The sequence below is a fragment of the Dendropsophus ebraccatus genome, chromosome 5 (genome assembly GCF_027789765.1).
Source record: "Dendropsophus ebraccatus isolate aDenEbr1 chromosome 5, aDenEbr1.pat, whole genome shotgun sequence".
Lineage (NCBI taxonomy): Eukaryota > Metazoa > Chordata > Amphibia > Anura > Hylidae > Dendropsophus > Dendropsophus ebraccatus.
In genome coordinates this window covers 17,014,937-17,039,041 of record NC_091458.1, presented here as the reverse complement: position 1 = coordinate 17,039,041, position 24,105 = coordinate 17,014,937, and the positions used below count along the sequence as shown (strand labels likewise).

The following is a 24,105-nucleotide window of genomic DNA, read 5'->3' as shown; positions in this document are numbered from 1 at the left end:
TATCCCTATTAATGACGTCACTGCTGACTACTTATAACACAGGACTTATTGAGGACAGATGAAGTTTTGTTTACATATTTAACGTTTTCAGTTATTTCAAAGCTTTTATTACTAGGGAACACAGGTGTGAGGAAGAGAAAAAAAAACACCCAAATAATCCAACTCCATGTGTGTGACCACCACCCGGGAGGACGAGACACATCAGCCAGAGATTCAGTGCCTGTCACGTGGGCGGAACGTTTGAATGGCATCAATGTTTCCGGGGGGGCTTCTTTCGCCAGCGCACCAGTTGCCGTCTGTTGCCATGGAGACAAGGACGCGGCAGAATACAAGTTGGTAGTGAAGCAGGAAGATGGCGCAGGGAGAAGCAGTGACCGGTTCTGGAGCTAAATTCACCTTCTATCCGCTGCCGGACCGGACATTCAGCTTCCTGGAGAGCAGAGACAGCCGGGAGCTGCTGACCAAGTGGTAACGAATCGTCCTATTATCTGCGATCATCTATGAATGTCTGATCATTGGCCTCTAGTCACCTGTAATACCTCATGTGGCCTGGGGTGGCGCTGCAGGGAAATGGACAATCAGCCATTATATTAACCCTTTAGTGATCCCCCTCTGTTCGTCTTTTTTTATTAGACTATAGGGACTAATAACTATATCAGCATGGCAAACCTGGAGGTCTGTATTCAGCCCCTGGTTGCCTTGGAAACACGTCTGCACTTGTCACAATGGGGTTTCCCTCTCAAACCCCTGTATAAGATGCTGCTAATGATGGTGGCATTTATGGGGTTTAGTAGTGACATGTCTGCAGTGCGGCCCCCGGGGTTCTATCCGCGGCCATTAGGGGGTCCGGCTGCCATGATGGGGGGGGGGGGGGGTGTATAATGGTCAGGTAGGTGGTCGGTGTCACAGTAACATCCACATCATGCCAGGACACAAGGTCTCCAGCACAACATTGCCCATCACACTGTCCCCGCCATCTTGTCTCCTTCCCATAATGCATCCTGGTGCCATCTCCTCCCCAGGTAAGTGATGAACATGCACCAGGCTATCCACATCATGTAACGTGATCCCTCAGACCAGACACCTTCCTCCATCGCTCTATGTCTGATGACTATTGTATACACTTTCAGGGGTGGACAGGGGTCACATGACCGGTCTGCGGGGCCCCATACATGTCCTGTGTGACCTGACTCCGCTTTGACATACACGGCAGGTAGTGGTGTATTCTCTCCAGTCTGACACAGTGCTCTCTGCTGCCACCTCTGTCCATGTCAGGAACTGACAAAACACAGTAATCACTGAGCTCAAGGAGATCAGTGAAAAAATTCCAATGAAGTACTCAAACAAGAGTCTCCACTGACCTGAAGAGCACCACACCACCCTGATAGGTAGCCCCTTAAGTCCCAGTCGGTTGTGAGTATTGGAGGATAAATAGGGAAACAAAGGGTACATCAGTGGAGACTCTTGATTGAGTACTTCATTGGAGTTTTTTCACTGTTCTCCTTGAGTTCAGTGATAACTGTGCTTTGTTGGTTGATTTGTCATTGCCCCAACTAGCCAGAATCCTACTCCACACTGACGAGGGGCAAATACCCCGAAACGTCTGTCTGTAGGTGGAGGCCTGCCTTTGCAAGCCCTTGTCATGATCGCAATACTCGCACCTTGAGTTAGACGTTGACAAAAAGGGGCCACCCTGTTGTTTCCCTATTTATGTTTCAATACTCACAACCGAGTGGGACTTAAGGGGCTATCTATCAGGGTGGTGTGGTGCTCTCCCCATCATGGAGGCACCCCGTGGCAACAGGCTAGAGATATCTGGCTATCCCGTGTTTTGAGACTCGCAACCGAGGCTCCATGGACTCTTTTTTTGCACGTCAGGAACTCTCCAGAGCAGCAGCAAATCCCCATAGAAAACCTCTCCCGCTCTGGACAGTTCCTGACATGGACAAAGGTGGCAGCAGAGAGCGCTGGGTCAGACTGGAGAGAATACACTACTTTCTGCAGGACATACAGCAACTGATAAGTACTGGAAGACTGGAGATTTTTTATATATAAGTAAATTTATATAACTTTCTAACACAGTTGAATTAAAAAAAAGAAAACTGAAATTCACTGGAGTACTCCTTAAAATGGCTGTCACGTCCTGCCCTCTGATTCCTACAACCGTGCCACCTATTTTTTGGCCAGGGCCTGCGAGGTGTTAGGACTTGGACTTGTATTACAATGCAGACGTCTGTTTCCTAATGTAATCAGATGGGTAACTTATAGAGATGAGCAAACCTTGAGCATGCTCGAGTCCATCCTAACCCGAACTTTCGGCATGTGATTAGCGGTGGCTGCTGAACTTGGATAAAGCCCTAAGGCTATGTGGAAATTATGGATATAGTCATTGGCTGTATCCATGTTTTCCAGACAACCTTAGAGCTTTATCCAACTTCAGCAGCCGCAGCTAATCAAATACCGAACGTGCGGGTTAGGATCGACTCGATACCGAATCCGGTTCGCTCATCTCTTGTAACTTATATTTGTTGATCTTAGGCCAATCAGACGTTACATGTAACTATATGAGCAGGAGGAGCAGGACTGCAGGGGTTAATAGCGGGATGTTTGGTGAAATATTCTGCGGCCGATGGAACTTAACACAGACTTGTCTGTTCCTCGCCGGCTCCTTTCCTCCAGTGACTTCAGTTGACCTGTTATGTGCTTGCTAATAACAAGTAAATAGCGTGGGCCGCCCGCCCCGTCCTCGCAGTCAGCCATAGGACGGGTATCAGCGCTCTCTGACTTTCCTGTGCAGCATCGGGGCTGGATTTAGAGGACGTGATCGGCCTGGAGCCGCTGCAGCTACTTCACACGGGTCTCGGTTTTGCAGAGATTAAAATGCAATGTAATAAGAGATCCTGTTAAAATGGAGAATACGGTGACTTTGTAATTCTGACACGGTCCTATAAATCCTAGGCTGGACCCCCTTCCCTGCTGTCTCCTAACAATTTCTTTAAAGGGGTTGTTCACCAAAAAAAAAAAATCTTTTAAATTAACTGGTGGCAGGAAGTGTCAGAGATTTATAATTTAATTATATTTAAACAATCTCCAGTGTTTCAGTACTTATCAGCTGCTGTATGCCCTGCATGAAGTGGTGTATTCTTTTTCTTTCTAGTCTGGCAAGCAGGAGAGGTTTTCTATGGGGATTTGCTCTTGCTGTGGACAGTTCCTGACATGGACAGAGGTGGCAGCAGAGAGCACTGTGTCAGACTGGGAAGAATACACCACTTCATGCAGGACATACAGCAGCTGATAAGTACTGGAAGTTTGGAGGTTTTAAATAGGGGTAAATTTGATAAAATAAGTTTAATCTGTGGACAGAAAATGTGTATTCTTAGCTCTTCCTAATATTTCCTGTATTCTTCTCTCTCTATCAGGTCCATGAATGGTCGAATATCCGCCCAGGCCTTCCGCTATGACCAGTACTTCCAGTCCTATCAGAAGGATGACTTTCTTCTGGTGGGTGAGATTTCCTGATAATGAGCAGTGAATGAGAGAGAGGAGGGGGGGGGACCTGGGGAAAGTCTTTTTGAATGCAGATAATGGCATATTTGCCTAATAAACCCAATTACAAAGTTTCTTAAAATCGCCTAAACTATTGATTTCTGCAAAAAAAAAAAAAATATGACAGTGACACTTTAATGATAAATGAAAATCCCCCTTGTTCATTGGCCGATCGCATTATTTGGACTTGTTTAAAAAAATTCTGGTTGGTCAGTCGCACATCTCCCTGTGTAATAGTTAATTTAACCTATGAATTATAGGAGTGAAGGCTGCATGATCAGCCCAGTGATCGCCACGATTACCAAGCTGTGTGTCAGGCTGGTTAAACGAGTGCCGATCTAGTGGAGCCGCCATCCGCCTGTTTAATACCAGAAATAAGGAGGAAGAGCTGCGAACCCGTCTGACCATTGCTCCTCTTCCCTTACTGGTTGTACGGCAGTGATATTAATCCCGGGGTCTGTGGATGTCATTACTGGCAGACGTACGACCCTGGAGCGTGAGATGAATATATCAGATGCCAGGGCGGTCACGCCAAGTCCAGCAGACATAACGTATGCTAATGAGATTTCCAGACTCACTAGGTGCCACTCGGAATATCTGCCTTTTACTGAGACTTCTAGTAGAAGGTTCACAATAAAGAAAAGACTTTCCATTCTGGATGTGGCGTCACAAGAGGACAACGAGACTGACCCGATTACACCTTACTAACTATAAAGCGGGGGAAAAATCTAGAGTTATAATCTTTGCCAATAAATTAAAATTTAAATTTTCATTTTAAAAGGGGAACTTTGGTGTATTTTTTTTTTTAATCAACCGGTGTCCGAAAGTTGTATAAATTTGTAAATTACCTCTACTTAAAAATTTCAAATGTTCCAGTACTTACAGTATCAGCTGCTGTGTGTCCTGCAGGAGGTGGTGTATTCTTTCCAGTCTGACACAGTGCTCTCTGCTGCCACCTCTGTCCATGTCAGGAACTGGCCAGAGCAGCAGAAAATCCCCATAGAAAACCTCTCCTGCTCTGGACAGTTCCTGACATGGACAGAGGTGGCAGCAGAGAGCACTGTGTCAGACTGGAAAGAATACACCACCTCCTGCAGGACATACAGCCGCTGATAAGTACTGAAAGACTGAAGACTTTTAGATAGAAGTAAATTAATTCTCTATATAACTTTCTGATACCAATAAATTTGGAGAAAAAAAAAAAACATTTCGCTGTTAAGAATTTTCACCATCGTTTGTGATGCCCAGACTGGTGACATCCATAATGTTCCCTATTATCTGTCAACTCCACCCAAAACCAAGGAAAGGCGCTGATAAAAAAAAAACTGAACTGAAGCTCCAGTTGGTGGCTTCATTTTTTATTTACTTCCTGGTTTGGGCTTTCCCATGATGCACTTTGTCTCCTGTGATGTATAACTGACTCTGTAAAACTGTTAGATGGCTTACATCTTGTTCAGCCATTCAGAGCTGAGCAACCTGTGTCATCTGACAAAGGGAGGCTGGCCTAACAGGGCTTAGACCCGCCTCCCTCTTGATGATGTCACTGTCACAAAATGGCTGCCACAGAGCAGCCTGGGATCAACAGTCATTAGGTAGGAATTCACTTCCTGGTGGGGGATTGAGGGGGGAAAACATAGGGGAGGGGGGCAGATAGGCGATTGAAGCATATTACAAAGGTATATAACTTTGTAGTGTGTTTTAATTACTGGAAAATAGATTTTCGATGAAGTACCCCTTTAAGCCCCTATTACGCAGGGCGATGTTGAGGAGCAAACGGTCGCTGTTAGCGCCGCTCGCTGCTGCTATTACACACGTTGGCAGCGAGCGAGTAAGTCCGGGGGGGCCCCGGGGAGCTGTGGGGGGGCTGTCCGGGTGATCGCTAGATCGTCCGGCCAGCCCGTTGCAGATAGCAGCGGTCTGCTGCCGTTGCTCCCAATGCACGGGGCAGCGGCAGCAGAATGTCGCTATCCTGGTCGTTTGTCTTTTTACATGTTGAGAGACAAATGACAGCAACGATCAGCCGACATTGTTCATGTCAGTTGATCGTTGTCTTCTACATTAGATGATATCGGCCAAATACGGCCAATAAACTTTGGTGTAATACGGCCTTAAATGTAGTAGTGATATTAAATGGTATCTGTTCTGTGTTAGCAGCTCCCATGCAGACCTGTGTGTCTCCATGGATACAGGCTAAAAACCCATACAGTGCTGTAAGAAGAGCCGTCACACCGTGCAGTGTATCAGCAGAGATATGTTATATAGAAGCATCAAATAATACTAATGCTCTAACAGATAAACTATAGGTGATCCAGGAATATGTCTTATTATTTACAGGACTTCTTCCAGGACCCCAATGTGGTGTCTCACCTGAAATTACTCTCCGGCTCCTCTGGACAATGGACAACCCTGGGTAAATGTATCCCTGTACTGTGACATCACTGTGTATTATATCTTCATACCCTGCACTGTGACATCACTGTGTGTTATATCTTCATACCCTGCACTGTGACATCACTGTGTGTTATATCTTCATACCCTGCACTGTGACATCACTGTGTATTATATCTTCATACCCTGCACTGTGACATCACTGTGTATTATATCTTCATACCCTGCACTGTGACATCACTGTGTATTATATCTTCATACCCTGCACTGTGACATCACTGTGTATTATATCTTCATACCCTGCACTGTGACATCACTGTGTATTATATCTTCATGCCCTGCACTGTGACATCACTGTGTATTATATCTTCATACCCTGCACTGTGACATCACTGTGTATTATATCTTCATACCCTGCACTGTGACATCACTGTGTGTATTATATCTTCATGCCCTGCACTGTGACATCACTGTGTATTATATCTTCATACCCTGCACTGTGACATCACTGTGTATTATATCTTCATACCCTGCACTGTGACATCACTGTGTATTATATCTTCATACCCTGCAATGTGACATCACTGTGTATTATATCTTCATACCCTGCACTGTGACATCACTGTGTGTATTATATCTTCATACCCTGCACTGTAACATTACTGTGTGTATTAGCCCCTCATACCCTGCACTGTGACATCACTGTGTATGATCCCTACATGCCCTGCAATGTGACATCACTGTGTGTATGATCCCTACATGCCCTGCAATGTGACATTACTGTGTATGATCCCTACATGCCCTGCAATGTGACATCACTGTGTATGATCCCTACATGCCCTGCAATGTGACATTACTGTGTATGATCCCTACATGCCCTGCAATGTGACATCATGTAACACGTTCTCCTGTTAATCTGTATTGTGCTCCACCTCTGCTATTCCTCCTGAATAGTTATAAATAAATTGACATGTGGGTGTTACCATTACCATTATCAAAGAGGTGTGTCCCTATGTATTATAAGACTGATTGGACAATGTAGGGGCACGCCCACTACACCCACGTGTCAGTGAATAAAATAAATTGTGAGTACTCACTAAAGGGTCAGGTAAGGCCACCTTAACCCTGAACTATGACATCACCATTGTTATTATCCCTCTGCTATGACATCACCATTGTTATTATCTTTATGCCATGACATCACTGTGTGTATTATCTGTAGGGACCCATATGAGAATTATGACATTGCCGCTTTGGCTTAGGTTTTGCCTCCTTGCTGGATTAACCATTTACAGCTATGGTAATTGATGGAAGTTTTACAGGGAGGGAAAAGCAGATAAGGATAGCCAATAATCCGATGTATACTTCCATAAATAACATCCTTTGTTGGAAAGATAACATTTACAATTCATTTATTTGCGGTCATGAAATACGGCCGACCCCTGAGAGGTAAACGCCCACGGGTGTGTCCGCCCCCCTCCCCTCTATTTACTATATGGTATATGGCTGTAGTCTATGTGCACACTTGCATTTATTGCACCTATTGCTCAACTCCATTATCATATAGTGTCAGTCACCAACCTGGGTCTCTCCAGCTGCCGCAGAACTACAACTCCCAGCATGATCGGACTTGTAGGTTTGCTACGGCCTGAGAGCCACAGTTTAGAACAGAACAGGCAAAAGAGGCCTCTTACATAAAATCCGCCCATCCGCAGGTTAGGGTCCTATAACGTTCCTGTGTAAAAGCATTGGGGATGACTGGGAAATGTTCGCTCATGGGTTAATCGCATCTTGTGTGCGACGGTAAACTCTAATGTTATCGGGAGTACATCGCCCTGATGTGTGGCCAATAACAAAGAACGATGGAGTGATCATTCGTGTGACCCAGCCTCTCGATAATTTTTTGCCATGTAAAGACACTGCAACCGTGCCGATCGGCGCTCTTATCAGGCCATATATAAGGTCCCTTAAGGTCCTTTTTTTACACAGGCCAACCATCGCAAGGAGCATTGCTAAAACTCAGCCGGTGTAAAAGTGACAGCGGTCAGCCGAGGAGCAGGAAACTCCTGATCCTGAGCTGATCACATCCTTTGTGCGGCAGCAAAATTTATTGCTATCCCCTGTGTAAACCAGGGATGTGGGGCCGATAGCCATGCAGTTGTATAGCTACATGAACGATGCAGTGATCGTTTGTGTGGCCTGTCCGCTCGAATAAGGGTACACGGAACGATAATGGGCCAAATCAGCCCTATCTGGCCGATTATCGCTTTGTGTAATAAACACAATGACAACGATCATCGGCTGATCATTAAAATAGGTTTGGACCTATAATTGTCGGGCACCGACCGCACGCACATCGCTACGTGTAATAGCGGTGCCCGGCCGGCGGCTGATGATTCCTAAACTGCATACATTACCTATCCAGGCTGCAGGACTCCTCTTGCGCTCTGCTTCTCCCCGGGTCCCGCACGCTGCAGATTCAGAGCGGCCTGTCTTAGCTGACAGGCCGCTCAGCCTATCACTGGCCGGGGCCACTGCAGCCAGTGATTGGCTGATTGGCCTGTCAGCTCAGACAGGCCGCTCTGAATCTGCAGCGCATGGGTCCCAGGGAGAAGCGGACCGCAAGAGGAGCCCTGGACCATGGATAGGTAATGTATGCAGTTTAAGCAAGGGCAGCAAGGACATCGGTAATGATCTAGCACCGATCTAGCAGATTGGCACTCGTTTACAGTTGTTATTGAGCCGTGTAATAGTACCCTAATTGTGACTACTGAAGGTGGCGCAATTGAGCACCGATCTCCCTGATCTGCCATGTAAAAGGACCCTTATGGGGTAATTGCATGGTAGCTGATGGTCCTAACACTAGCTGTCATGCAATTAACATGTTTTTTTTTTCTCATCTGTTTATACAAAAAAACTGATGAAAAAACTGATGTATTTGTGTGTATCTGTTTGTGTACGTAAAAAAAGACTAATGCATTTGATCCGTTTTTTTTTTATTATTATTATTATTATTATTATGGGAGTCAATGGGAAATGGATCAAAATGGATGCACACAAATGAATCGGTTTTTCCTTCAGTTTTTTTGCAAAACGGATGAAAAAAAGTTGCGTGAACCCAGCCTAACCCGTACGAGGGAATAACGCCGTCTTATCTCCAGCATTGAGATGTTTGCTAACCTCAGAGCGGGAGTAGCTGTCATTGTGCTGCCACGTTTATAGATCGGCCCGGCTCCACGCCTTCTATATTCTGTGTTATACCGGTGATTGATGAGTCACATGGACAATCTCCGTCCCCACCCTCATGATGAAACCCTATACTTGTGTGTAATTCTCCCCGAGGACATGCCCAGCCTGTTACACACAATAGATAAAGATTATCAGCCAAGTCCCGACGACTATCATTAAATTGTCACTGGTTTTATGGGTCAGCATTTTCGGGGCCATTATGTGTTTTGGTGTGGACCCAGGTGGGTGAGCAGAGACGGGAGGCGTTTGCATTCTGTAGAAGTTGCAGGATTCTAACATGGGGCGATTTTAGGCCAAATAGGCTATCGCCCTGGGTCATAGGTCCAGCGATTAGCTGAAGATTGAGCAAACACTGATCATGGTTAAAGGGGTCATTTGTTTTCTTTCACATCAACTAGTTAAATAGATTTGTAATTTACTTCTATTTAAAAATCTCCAGTCTTCCCGTACTTATCAGCTGCTGTATGTCCTGCAGGAAGTGGTGTATTTTTCCCAGTCTGACACAGCGCTCTCTGCTGCCACCTCTGTCCATGTCAGGAATTGTCCAGAGCAGCAGCAAATCCCCATAGAAAACCTCTCCTGCTCTGGATAGTTCCTGACATGGACAGAGGTGGCAGCAGAGAGCACTGTGTCAGACTGGAGTGAATACACCACTTCTGGCAGGACATACAGCAGCTGATAACTATTGGAATACTTGAGATTTATTTTAATATAAGTAATTTACAGATTTGTATAACTTTCTGGTACCTGTTGATTTAAAAAAAATATATATTGTTCCCCTGTACCTACCAAAAAAATGTCCAGCCAGTGACTGGGGACAGGGTCATGGGGGCACAAGCCTCATTGATATACATACATATAGAATCTAGTCCGATTCCATAGAAGAACAAACTTCCTTGCTGGCTATGATACAAAGGAGTCTGTTCACACAGGACATGTATGGTGCCACCACAATAACTCCGATATGGGTATTTTATACTTCTTCCTGCAGGGACAGAAGTTAAGAATATTGAGGCGAGAGAAGTCCCGTGCTCCCACCTGTCCATGTCGCTTTTTGATCGCTTACATACAGAGAACATTGTGAAGGAAAGTGGATATATATCCAAATGCCTCGACGAGTACGTGGACGATTTCGTCATTTCAGATGAACTTCGTAAGGTTGGTGCCGCCATCGATCCTTGTTAGAGAAGAGGGAACCTCCAGCATCCTCGAGTCCGATCCAGCAGCATTTCATTACTGGTGGATGCTGGATGCAGCCCGACAGAGCCCTGGAAAACATGGCTACAGCCTATGGCCAATGGACGTACCCATGTGTCCCCATCCTCCGTAGCGCTCGGGTATCTCCAATCTTTATACATATATAGGGGTTTTGCATTGTAGTTGGTAGTAGCCCATTTTCTCACACTTTTCACAAAGACAATGCTTTTCCCCTGCATCCTTTTGGTTTAGGTCCTTCTCCTGGAAGACTCCGACAAGTACGAGATATTTAGCCCATCCGATAGACAAGAGTTTCTGTTCCTCCTCTTCAAGCACCTCTGTCTGGGTGGAGCCGTCTGCCAGTTTGAGGATACAATAGATCCGTATATAGAAATGACAAAATCCATGTACAAAGAACTGCTGAGGTAAGACGGGGGGTGGGGGTGTTCTTTTTAGGTGTTTTTGGGTGAGAGGTTATCAGTGATGTCAGGTGAGTACGGTATAATCGGTTATATTAAAGGCGTACTCCAGAGAGAGAGACATTTTTTTTTACACATTGCATACAATTTTTTATCTCCTTACATGCTTTATATGATTACTTTATCTGAGTAGTGCACAGGCCTCTCTGCTGCCACTAGTGTTCATATTAGGAACTGCAGGGCTGCCCCAGTCCCCTCTGCCCTGATAAAGTGCTGCCACCAACACAGTGCTGCTGATACAGAGCTCCCCCACCCTGTATTGTATATACTTACGCTTGGCCTACAGAGGCTGCTGGGTACACAGTGCTGCTAGCAGCCAGCCTCCCATTTATACTGTGTATTCTAATGCCTAAGAATATACACTGAGTTCTGATGCGGGTGCATCCATGCGCGCCCGCATCAGAACTCCCCACTGCACCCAATAGAGTGTATGGCTGGAGCTGCTCGCTCCATAGTGTGTACTGACAGGTCAGTATTCTACGCCGCCGCTAGAGATCCCGGCTGGAGCGTATACTATGTGTATACACTCCGGCCGGGATTCCATAGACTGCAATGTAAAGTATATTTTTGTATTAATCACGGCCGTTGTTGTAATCGGCAACAATGGCTGTAATTTTACAAAAATATAAGTAGTGTGAACATAGCCTAAGAATGTTTTATTAGGAGAGTAATAGTTTGAGTGTAGATTGTAAGCCCTCAGGCAGGGTCCTCTCTCTCTCCTGATGGACCAGTCTGTCATTTACTTTACTCATGTAGTGTCCTTCATGTTATGTTACTTTCTGTACATGAACATGGTTCATAGTAACCCCAAATCATATGTGCAGTTTGCAACACCACAGATCCGTACAAGGACTATCCTCATTGTCATTCAGACTATGCAGAAGCTGCAAAACAAAAATAAGCCGATTGCTTCTCATTTTCAGGGTAGCTTTATATTTTCTCTGCAGCGGTGGTGAACATCCTTGCATATGATCCAGGTTACAGAAACCCTATTCACCGCCATGGGTGTCACAGCCGCGGCGGCGTCCCGCGTTCCGGGCCGCCGCCGCGACCGCTTCCTCCCATCTTATGCAGCTGCCGGGGTCCCGGTGCAGGGACCCGGCGCTGCTACACGTTCGGCCCCGGGGGGCGCCTCACCTCTCCACGCTCCTGTCTCTCGCTGTGCCGGCCGGCGCGCGCGTCCCCGCCTCCTCGGGGGCGCGCGCGCCGGCTGTCTCAGATTTAAAGGGGCAGTGCGCTCCTAATTGGTAGTTGCACCAATCACTCCCCTATAAATCCCAGCATGCCCTGTCCCCTGGGTTGGAGCCTCTACATGCTTCCCATAGCGTTTGGCCCAGCTCCCTGTTGTTCCTGTGTCCTGTCCGTTACCTGGTCCCTAGTCCCTGTTCCTGAGTCCTGTCCGTTACCTGGTCCCTTGTCCCTGTTCCTGGTTCCTGTTCCCCTGTCACTCCACCTGTTCCTGTGTCCAGCCAGTCACGTGCTCTCTCATCTGCAGACTATTGCCTGTGCCATCTCCTGCCACGCCTCGCCTGCCGACACCAGCAACCAAGCCAGGGGTAGCGACCTGGGGGTCGCCTGCCGCAGCAAGTCCATCCCGCCTTGCGGCGGGCTCTGGTGAAAACCAGCGGCCCCTTAGACTCCGCTCCCTGGTGAGGTTTGTGCCATCGCTGGTGCTGGTCCAGTGGATCCACTACTCCGGGCGTTACAGTAGGCTCCAACCATGGATCCCGGCGAGGTGCCTGATCTCCGTGACGTCGCCAGAGTGGTCACTCAGCAGGCTCAACAAATCCAGAAACAGTCGCAGCAGATCCAGCAACTCACTACCGCCTTACAGCAGCAGATTACTGCCCAGCGCACACCACCTCCTGACGCTTCTTCTTCACTCCGACTGGCCCTCCCAAGCAAGTACTCTGGGGACTCTAAGTTGTGCAGAGGATTCCTGACTCAGTGCACCATGCACATTGAACTTTTGAGTAGTCAGTTTTCCACCGAGCGCTCTAAAGTGGCTTTCATCATCAGCCTATTAGAAGGTAGAGCCCTGGCCTGGGCCACGCCACTGTGGGACCGTGATGATCCTGTTGCTGCCAATCTCCGGGCCTTCCTATTCGAGTTTCGCTCCGTCTTTGAGGAACCTGCCCGTGCTTCTTCAGCCGAGACTGCTCTCCTCAACCTCTCTCAAGGCAGCTCCTCTGTGGGTGACTACGCCATCCAGTTCCGCACCCTGGCAGCTGAATTGGACTGGAACGAGGCCGCCCTATTGGCCACCTTCAAGAAGGGTCTGTCTAGTCGAGTGAGAGACGTGCTCGCTGCCCGAGACCTGCCTACCTCCCTGAACGAACTCATTCTACTGGCCACCCGAGTTGATACTCGTTTTTCGGAGAGGGAGGAGGAGGTTCGGCATGAACATTTACTAACCCGTTCCCGTCGCCATCCCCAGCTGGCGCCGGTTTTCCAGAATCCTGACCTTTCGATGTCCCAACCCTCTCCTGAGATTCCTATGCAGGTGGAACGGGCTCACCTGACGCCTGATGAAAGAATCCGGCGCCTGGAGCAGAATCTCTGTCTCTATTGCGGTGGTTCCGATCACTTCCGGCTGGGATGTCCCCTACGTCCCCAAACATCCGGAAAATGCTCGCACCTAGGTCCGGTGGGACAGGTGTCCCTAGGTGTGAATGCCACCATTCCAAGTCTGTCTATGCCAGTTTCCATCCGGACTCCCTCAGGACAAAATCATCAGACTACTGCCTTCCTCGATTCTGGCTCAGCAGGCAGTTTTATTGCGGCTACATTGGTCCAAAGATGGCGGCTACCCGTGACCCGACTAGCCAGGCCCCTGACTATCTCCTCGGTCACGGGCGAAATTCTTGCCGACCGGGTGTACTACCAGACCGCACCTTTAGTCCTCCAGGTGGGTCCTTTACATCAAGAAGAGATATCCTTCTACGTCCTGCCCCATTCTTCCCCCGCGGTCCTCCTGGGACTCCCGTGGCTACAAGAACATGCCCCTCAGCTGGACTGGAGAACCGGGGAGATTCTCAGTTGGGGTCAGGACTGTTCCAACCAGTGTCTCAGGTCACCTCAGACCAAGTGTACTATGTCGTTTCCTGTCCCAGCCAAGCCTCTATCCGACCTACCGGCAGAAGACCAAGACTCGGCGGATGCCTTCTCTGCCGAGGTGTACCCTCTCTCCGTACCCAAGACTAAGGTCGTGTCCTCTCACCACCGGGAGAACTTACAAAAGGTCCTCGTCCACAGACCCACAGTCCCTTGCCATGTTTTACCGCCTGATCGCCTAGCACCAGTCGTCACCTCCTCGCTTCGGAGAGTACCCCCCGGAAAGACTCATGTTCACCCTGCGCTTCGAAGAGGTATTTTGAAGTGGGGTCATTCCTCGTTGGAGGCCGGGCACTCTGGAGTCCGTAAGACCGGCCAACGGATCTCTCGCCACTACTGGTGGCCCAGTCTGTTTCAAGATGTCAAAGACTTTGTGGCTTCCTGTGCCATCTGCAGGCAAGAAAGAGGGGGAGGCCCCCGGGGGGGGGTACTGTCACAGCCGCGGCGGCGTCCCGCGTTCCGGGCCGCCGCCGCGACCGCTTCCTCCCATCTTATGCAGCTGCCGGGGTCCCGGTGCAGGGACCCGGCGCTGCTACACGTTCGGCCCCGGGGGGCGCCTCACCTCTCCACGCTCCTGTCTCTCGCTGTGCCGGCCGGCGCGCGCGTCCCCGCCTCCTCGGGCGCGCGCGCGCCGGCTGTCTCAGATTTAAAGGGGCAGTGCGCTCCTAATTGGTAGTTGCACCAATCACTCCCCTATAAATCCCAGCATGCCCTGTCCCCTGGGTTGGAGCCTCTACATGCTTCCCATAGCGTTTGGCCCAGCTCCCTGTTGTTCCTGTGTCCTGTCCGTTACCTGGTCCCTAGTCCCTGTTCCTGAGTCCTGTCCGTTACCTGGTCCCTTGTCCCTGTTCCTGGTTCCTGTTCCCCTGTCACTCCACCTGTTCCTGTGTCCAGCCAGTCACGTGCTCTCTCATCTGCAGACTATTGCCTGTGCCATCTCCTGCCACGCCTCGCCTGCCGACACCAGCAACCAAGCCAGGGGTAGCGACCTGGGGGTCGCCTGCCGCAGCAAGTCCATCCCGCCTTGCGGCGGGCTCTGGTGAAAACCAGCGGCCCCTTAGACTCCGCTCCCTGGTGAGGTTTGTGCCATCGCTGGTGCTGGTCCAGTGGATCCACTACTCCGGGCGTTACAATGGGATGGTCTGTTTTTCCTGAGTGTGCGTGAGGACTTGTCCTTTGATCTTTATATTGCTACTATTTGGGGCTAAGACAAATCTTTGATCACTTTTTATTACTTTTTTTTAACCTTTTTAGATATTTTTAAACCTTTTATTTAACCTTTTTACATTTATTTATTTCATGTCTTACAAGGGCAGGGATGGGGAAACCTCCAGCTGTTGCCAAACTACAAAGCTTTAGCTGTCCAGGCAGAATGGGAATTGTAGTTTTGCAACAGCTGAAGGGCTTGGGGTTCCCCTTTATTGTATTAAGAGATTAGACCATCCGATGTCCTGATCACTGAAATAATTTGCTTCCGGCAAGACATAGTAGAGTTGACAGAACTAGGAGCCTTTATTTGGGCACAGGCTGCAGTAACAGCGCATCAGCATCAAGCAATTGTGTTACAGTGATACCCGTTAAATTTAATGGACAGAATGTTTACTACTAGTAACTGCACTCTCTTTAATTTTCCCACACAAATACATTTATTTTGGGCAACTTAAAAGCAGAGAAGAGTGCACTTTTGATTCCTGCAAAGCAACCATATGCATTTAGTAAAAGGACCAAATGTAGACACTAATTGGCTATGTAATGTCCATTAAATTCAGTAGGCCAATTGCCAGTACAAAATGGTGTAAATAGATTGTCTACATATACTTCTAGTGAACTGGGTAAACTTGAAGTGTGGTTGCTATTGAGGTAAGAGCTAAGGGGTTAAATAACTGGGGGTGAGGTTGTCTCTAATCCTAGGTGATGTAGCATAGAGTCAGCTGTAATATACACCTACCCTTGGATTGCACCATTACCAATCCATTTATATATAGCAGACTGTTGGATGGACCAGGAGGGCTTTTTCTGCCAGCAATCTTCTATGCTTCTATGTATAACCTGTATGCAGTAAGCTCCTCCACTCCCCCTAGTGGTGGCAGAAGGCAGCCTGAATATTAGATTTTTAAGGTGACACTGTCCCCCCCTTTGTGCATTCTGACTCCTCTACACAGGTGTAAAGGGTAAATTTAGCGTTTTTCATACCTTATTTTATATCATATGTCATGGTGTTTGTTCAAGTAAAAAGTGACCTTTAATCAACTGCAGATTGTATTAAGTGGGCGTGGCCTCATGACATTAGCTCCACTTAGCCCCGCCCACAACTGCACCCTTGTCCCCACCCCCTTGACGACCAGTGGTTGGCAGACGTGAAGGGAGTGGGATCTAGACCTTTCGGCCAGCCTGTTCCAATGGCCGGCGAGGGGGCGGGGGCCAACGGTGCCGTTGTGGGCGGGGCTAAGTGGCCCTATTGCCGCGAGGCCACGCCCACTTAATACAATCTGCAGTTGATAAAAGATGACTTTTTACTTGAACAAACACCATGACGTATGATATGAAATAAGGTATGAAAACCGCTAAATTTACTCTTTACACCTGTGTAGAGATGTCAGAATGCACAAAGGGGGGGACAGTGTCACTTTAAGTCTCTGTCTTTGAAGGATATTTGGAGCTCTGTATCGGGGAAAGTAAAGCTCTTCAATAAACCTTTAGTTAGAAGAAAACAAAATTCCCTTTAAAGTATTTTTTGTTGAAAAACATACAAAAATCCTCATTTTGAGAACAACCCCGGTGACCTCTGAGCCCTTGGGGAACACATGCTTTACATTGACACGTTACAGAATACGCTTATTTTTATTGACAATAAACTTTTTAAAGAAGGAAAAGTTTTCAGTTCACAAGAGCAATTTCACAACCGGCCCTTTAATAAATCAGCACAACGGGAAACAGATGGGGGCGAGCGGGAGGAGCGCAGCCTCAAATGAGGACAATTTAGGTAATTAAAGCCCCCGAAGAGCAGGACGGCCACAGAATGGGGTCTTTGTGTCGGTCATGTGACCACACGACAGCTCTCTCTCATCTTACCATCCGTGATCGGTTCCAGGGTTGCGCCATTGTGTTTGTTTTTCCTTATATTGGTGGGTTGGAAGCGGTTTAATGTTAGAAGTGATTAAGAAAGGAAAACAGATCCCTCCAGCCGCTAGATGCGAGCGCCGGGTGGAAGTTACTATTAGCCAACATGCCCTCTAAGTGAACCAGAATGGGTCACGTTACTATAATGCTGAAAAAAAAAATTAACATGGAGTCTGCTCACTTTCATCGTCCGTTCTTGAAAGAGGAAAAGGAAACAAGCGGTGCGGCTGTTGTGTGCTCTATTATAGCAGGCCGGCATCGTACACATTCACACACACTCACATAATAGCTTCCATTCACACCGAAACTTTCCCAGACTTGTGCAGCATATGTGCTCCAGAAGCCTCGGGAACTGGCACCCCGGTCCATCACCGGACCCCTGAACTGTCCTATGTATAGTGGTTACATTGTTCCTTATACTGTACTTTCAGCTGCTGCACAACCTCTTTGTCCTAATGTCCCTCCTCTGCAGCATAAGGCTATGTTCACACACGCCGATTGCAACGACGGCCATGATTAATACGAAAATATACCTGACGTTGCTGCCTACAGAATCCTGGCCGGAGTGTATACACATAGTATACGCTGCGGCCAGGATCTCTGGCGGCGCCACAAAAAACTGACATGTCAGTTTTCTGCGGCCGCAATTCAATGAACCTGTCAGTGCACACAATGAAGCGAATGGCTCCGGCCGCATGCTCCCTTGTGTGCAGTGGGGAGTTCTGATGCGGGCGCACACTGATGCAGAAATTATCCGGCCGATACTGGGATGATCTTATCTGACACCGGCCATTTTGTGACCCGGCTGGGTCACGGAACAACCGGTGTCATACAATGTGTGAACATAGCCTAATACTGTATAATCAATGCCAGCCTTAAAGAGATCTTCTAGGATATTTTTTTTTCCTTGAAGGCCTATCCTGAGGTCATGTCCTGTTTTCAGAAAATCACTGTAAATACCACAACGTGTGAATCTACCCCAAGGGGCTTTCTCTATGAGCGTACTGGTTCCAGCAGATCTGCTCCTCCTGACAGATCGCTCCTACATGTGCTGTCACTGGGTGTGAGAAAGGCAATAATCCGTCTCTCATTGCCGGGACAGATGCACCTGCCGCTTACTCTCGACTCACTTGTTATTGCTCAGTTACACACCCTGTATCAGACTCCGCAGCCGCTACTACACGCAGTGTTGGTCACCAAGCAGCAGAACATGGCAACCGGGTATAGACGCTACATAATCGTACCGTTGGCTATATAGCTGACCCCTGGGTGCACCAGGCCGCAGGGCGCACAATCTGTACTGCATAGTACTCGACATCTCACTTCTTTGAGCGGAGAGCGGCGGCAGTGGGGGAGCGAGCACTCTCCCATAGACTGGCTTTCCGCCTGTTGTACTCAGTGTCAACATACCCTAATGCAGAGGACAACTAGACATGAGCGAATCTTAAAGGGAATCTGTCACTAGGATTATGCTGCCTTAAATAAGAGCAGCATAAACTAGTCACATAAATGCTGAACAGATGGGTGTATTACTTTCATCGTTCTGTTCAGCCGTTCTCCTAATATGCAGGAGAATAGGGTTCTTGCCACTCCCCCCGCGCTCCAGCTGCTGATTGACAGTTGACTGCCTATACACAGCATGGATGGGTAACTGCTAAACAGCAACTGGTGGGTGGAGTTTGCTGGTGCTTATGAATTTCCAGGACTACTGGGCTCATGCACATAATGGAGAGGACTACTTATTGTCCATGTTATTCAGGAGGAGATCTCTGGATCAGCTGCACAGAACAATGTAAGTGATACATCTGATGAGGCTCCTCCCATGCCTGATTTACCATGATTTATGCCTGCAGCGACGGACGAAAGACTTTTAATTTGATTGTTGCCACCGTTACACCAGAACATTATTAATGAAATTCAAACTATTTATCTCATGATACTTGACCTGTGTAAAAGGCACTTTAGACATTTTTTTTTTCATTTTATTTTTTTTAAATAGAATTAGTCTCGGAGCAAAAGTAAGAGAGAAGGATAGAAGCGCTTAGCTAAATGCTTCTCCCTACGTGTTATAGATACGTAGTGGGCGTCTCTGTGCCCAAACCCCACCAATCAAAACAGCCACCAACCCCACCAATCAAAACAGCCACCAACCCCACCAATCAAAACAGCCACCAACCCCACCAATCAAAACCAACCGATTTTGGCTAAACAGGCCAACCATCCAGCATGTTTGGGGGGCGGGGGGGGGTCTGTTGAGTTATAATATAACAGATGATGTGAGGGAAGACATGGATCAGACATATTGAAGTTCAAATGCTCAATCCTTTTGTTGAACTCGGTGTATGAAGGGATTGGGAGAGATAGCTGTCAGCCATATTAGCGTTGTATGAGCCGTTGTACAATATGCAGAACTTCTTTTAGAGTCTCCAATGATCAGTGTTAACCTGGCAGTCAGTATTTAGTTTCTCTGCAGCGCCACCACAGGGGACAGGAAGCATTACACAGTGTCTGTTCACATCAATGGGTTGTCTGTGTATTGCAGGACAGGTCAGGTCCTCCAGGACATAAGACACTATATAATAGATGACGGTCATGAACAGAAGCCCCCCCTCTATTAGCAGGGTGTATGTAAATGGGGTTTCCTAACTAGACAACTCCTTTAAGCCTAATGTTGATGCAGATGTATAGCAGATGGATCCGGGTTTGTTGTACATCTGTCTATATATCACAGCAAGTGAAACCTATTCACCTAGACCGTCATGTAGTAACACTGGAGTGGTCCTTCACCACAGACTCGAGAGTCCTCATAGGGTTGGGTTCGAGATCACAAGTTAAGAGGAGGAAATTAGGCGCCAGCAGTAAAAGTAAAAGTCAGTGGGACTTTATTTACCCCCAGCAGCCATCAATCACACCGCCTCAGCCTCCCATTGACTGACAGTACTTTGGTTACAGCTCATAGACATGAACAATAGGCCGTAGACTTCTGTAACATTCCTGATCTGACGCTCCCACTAGCTGTCAGCTTCACTAGCCGTGATCTTTAAGGGGGTTTCTCCATTCATGGTAAATATGGACCATCAAGCTCTTAAAGGGGTACTCCAGTGAAAAAAATTCTTTTAAATTAACTGTTTGCAGAAATTTATATAGATTTGTAATTTACTCCTATTTGAAAAATCTCAAGTCTTCCAGTACTTATCAGCTGCTGTATGTCCTGCAGGAAGTGGTGTATTCTTTCCAGTCTGACCCAGTGCTCTCTGCTGCCACCTCTGTTCATGTCAGGAACTGTCCAGAGCAGTAGCAAATCCCCATAGAAAACCAATAAAATATATTGAAACAGAAAACCTCTCCTGCTCTGGTCAGTTCCTGACATGGACAGAGGTGGCAGCAGAGAGCACCAGGTCAGACTGAAAACAAAACAGCACTTCCTGCTGAAGGTACAGCAGCCGATAAGTACTGGAAGACTGGAGATTTTTTAAATAGGAGTAAATTAAAAATCTATATAACTTTCTGAAACCAGTTGTCTTAAAAGAAAGAGATTTGGCTGGAGTATCCATTAAAAAAGATGAGGGAGGAGGGCGTCCCAGACCAGGGATGGTGCAGGGGATCTCATTGTTGTTCCTCTATAGTTATCTTGTCCTAACAGATTTAAAGGTGACAAGCACTAATATAGTACGGTTCAGTACACTACTGTGTGTGGGTCAGACCCCAGTGATACAAGCTTGCTGACAATACCTGGGTAAAGGAGGTTGTGGGGGAATAGAGCTTAAAGTGACACTGTCGCCGCCTTTTTACATTCTGACTTCTCTACACAGGTGTAATGGGTAAATTTAGCAGTTTTCATACTTTATTTTATATCATACGTCATGGTGCTTGTACAAGTAAAAAGTGATCTTTTATCATCTGCATATTGTGCTAAGTGGGCTAGGCTTCACGGCAACAGCACCACTTAGCCCCGCCCACAGTACCACATTGGCCCCACCCCTCTGTGATGCCTTCGACACATAGGCCCCACCCCTTCGACGTCCATTGGTATTGGCTGACCTAGAGGGGGTGGGTATCAATCACTTTGGTAAAAATTTCTGACATATGATAAGTTTTTATTACTGGGGGTCTCTGTGCTGGGATCCCCATGATGGCTAAAATGAGCCTATAGCCTTTCTGTAAATCTTGTGCCAAATCTTTATGTAGAGCTGAATTGTGACAAGCAGAAACTAATGGGAACGGTGCTCTTGCACGATCATATTTGTTATAGGTTGGGGTCCCAGTGCTGAGACCCTCACCATTTCAAACTTCTATCATGTCCAATTTCCCCTTGCAATCTGGAGGGGACCCTAAAATCCCTGCTGAACGAGCTGCACTTTCTATATTCTCTATGAAGCCGTTGTATGTAGACAAATGCAGCTTTCATTTCTCATCTGCGGTTTCATAGAGAATGCTATTGTCTACAGCTGCTCTGCAGAGCAATGTATCTCTATGGTAACAGACCACAAACAAACCCTTTATAGTCAGATCCTGTAATCACGTTGTCATCCTTCTCCGTCACCTACTTCTTGCTAATCCACCAAATGCATGTAAAGGCCCTATTACACGGCACGATTATCAGCCGTTACGGACGATAATCGTCCTGTGCAATAGAAGGCAACGATCAGCCAACATGAACGATGTTGGCTGATCGTTGCTGTCGTTTTTCTTTAATGTTGAAAGACAAACGACAATGATGCCAGCGATCTGCTGCCGTCACTCTGTTGAATAGGAGCGGCGGCAGCAAACCGCCGCTATACTCTATGGGCTGCTCAGACCATCTAGCGATCACCCGGGCAGCCCCCCCACTCCCGCGGCCCCTCCTGCACTTACCCGCTAGCTGCCGGTGGGGAACGGGGAGCTAACGAGCGCTGATAGGGGCTTAAGTCAGGGAACAGTCAAAAGAGCATATAACAACAACAGGATCAGACTACACAAGAATTGTTTGTAGTCTGTTACCATGGAGACCCATAGATCTACATAGAAATTGTAGACACAAAACAGTTGATTTTTTTTTTATATTCTTTAGTTCTTTATGGTTTACAACAAGCCCCTCATTCTGTAATCCCCTCCATAGCCAATGTCCAGGCCGTTCCATCAACCCTGGCTGAATAGAAATTAGCTTTTTTTTAGGCAGGAGAAGTGTCTCATTTGTCCCGCCATAATCCGCTGCGCTGCACAGCGGTCTCACATAACCTTTATTTTCCATAAAAGCTTTTTCTTCTGTTTTGAGTGGCAGGGAAGTATTTGAAGGGAAATGTTTTTCTAAGGATTGTTATTGGACTTTTCTCATTACTGGCGCACAAGTCGGGCTGGCTGAATGGCTTCTGCCGTCTGTACTATTAGAATTCCACATGTGCAGCTCATTATCCTCATACGGGCACCTTCATCTCCAGAGCGGTACTGACATGAACCCAACCGTGCTGTCACCATGATTTACTCAGAGACTCCTGGAACAACAGCTTGTTAGCAATATTAAAGGCTAGGCTAGAATAAAAACACAGCGCTGTGTCCAGTTTCATGCATGGGCGGTATCTTTTTTTTTTTTTTTTTTTTTTTAACTTTTTCTTATGTAGATGCACAGTAAATGTGAATGCAAAGCAAATCTAACCTCCAAGAATAGCAATCCACACCAGTGCAGAGCAAGCAATGGAAATGTGTCTGCTAAACGTGGATCTGTATAAGGCTATGTTCACACTACGTAAAAGTACGGCCGTTGTTGCGGTGTGAAACACTGCCTTATCTGCTATGGGATCCCGGCCGGAGAGTATACACATAGTATACGCTCCGGCCTGGATCCCATGCGGTGCCGCAATGAACTGACATGTTAGTTTTCTGCGGCCGCAGTCCAGTTAATTGCGACCACAGAAAGACCAGTCAGTTCACACAATGATGCGATTGGCTCTGGCCGCTTGCTTAAATTGTGTGCTGTGTGAAGTTCTGATGCAGGCACACGCTGATGCGCCCGCATCAGAACACTGCGGCCGGAAAAATCATCAGTGCGGCCAGATGATCTTTGCAGAGATCTGGTGGGCCGGCTGGTCCAATACGTAGTGTGAACATAGCCTTACGGTGCCTATAGAATTCTATGTGCCTATAGATTCCACATGGTCTTGTCAAATGTATTCCGCTTTCCAAGTGTCCTGATTCCCCAGCGAGACTAAGGGTCCTATTTCACGGGCCGAGGAGGGCCCAATCAACTATGTAAACGAGCGGCGATCTGCTAGATCGCCGCTCGTTTATTGGGCCTATTCCACGGCCCGATGATCGTGGAGCGAGGGCTGCAGGGACATCGTTACCGATGTCCTTGCAGCAGCATACATTACCTGTCCAGGCTTCTTCTCCGCGCTGTCTCCATCTCCGGGTCCCCTGCGCTCTATCTTCAGAATGGCCGGTCAGCTGACAGGTCACACTCAGCCAATCACAGGCCGCGGCGGTCCCAGCCTGTGATTGGCTGAGCTCTCCGTCAGCTGACCGGCCATTCTGAAGATAGAGAGCGCGGGACCCTGGGATGAAGACAGCGCGGAGAAGAAGCCTGGACATGTAATGTATGCTGCTGCTGCTTGTCAAATCGTCGGTCGCCCGCCGCGCACCGCTATTCAACCGTAGCGATGCGCGGTGGGGGAACGATGATTTTAGGTCTGGCCCTAAATGAACGATCAGCCGATGACACGATCATCGGCTGATCGTTCTCTTTATTTCACCGAACGATAATCGGACGAATCGGGCCAAATGGGGCCAATCCGGCCGATTATCGTTACTGTGGAATAGGGCCCTTAGAAAATTGCTCCATCTAGTCCGCCCTTATATTATTTTCCTTTCTTATTATCCTAGGATAGATAGAAGTATACACCAGGCAGGTTTACATTGTGTTATTGAAGATTTACCTACCACATCTGCTGGAAGTTTCCTCCAAGTGTCTACTACTCTTTCAGTAAAGTAATATTTTCTCACGTGCTTCTGATCTTTCCCCAACTAACCTCTCATTGTG

At 47.5% G+C, this 24,105-nt stretch overlaps 1 protein-coding gene across 1 annotated transcript in view; it reads left to right on the top strand.

Annotated features, from left to right (window-relative positions):
- The first annotated feature begins 273 nt into the window (after positions 1 to 273).
- CFAP300 (cilia and flagella associated protein 300) overlaps positions 274 to 24,105 on the top strand; it is a 34,221-nt gene continuing 10,389 nt past the window's right edge. The window contains exons 1-5 of the mRNA XM_069971971.1: positions 274 to 468; positions 3,420 to 3,501; positions 5,881 to 5,956; positions 10,175 to 10,341; positions 10,633 to 10,805. Of these exons, the coding sequence (XP_069828072.1) occupies positions 353 to 468; positions 3,420 to 3,501; positions 5,881 to 5,956; positions 10,175 to 10,341; positions 10,633 to 10,805 (614 nt within the window). The 5' untranslated portion in view covers positions 274 to 352. The remainder of the gene's footprint in view (positions 469 to 3,419; positions 3,502 to 5,880; positions 5,957 to 10,174; positions 10,342 to 10,632; positions 10,806 to 24,105) is intronic.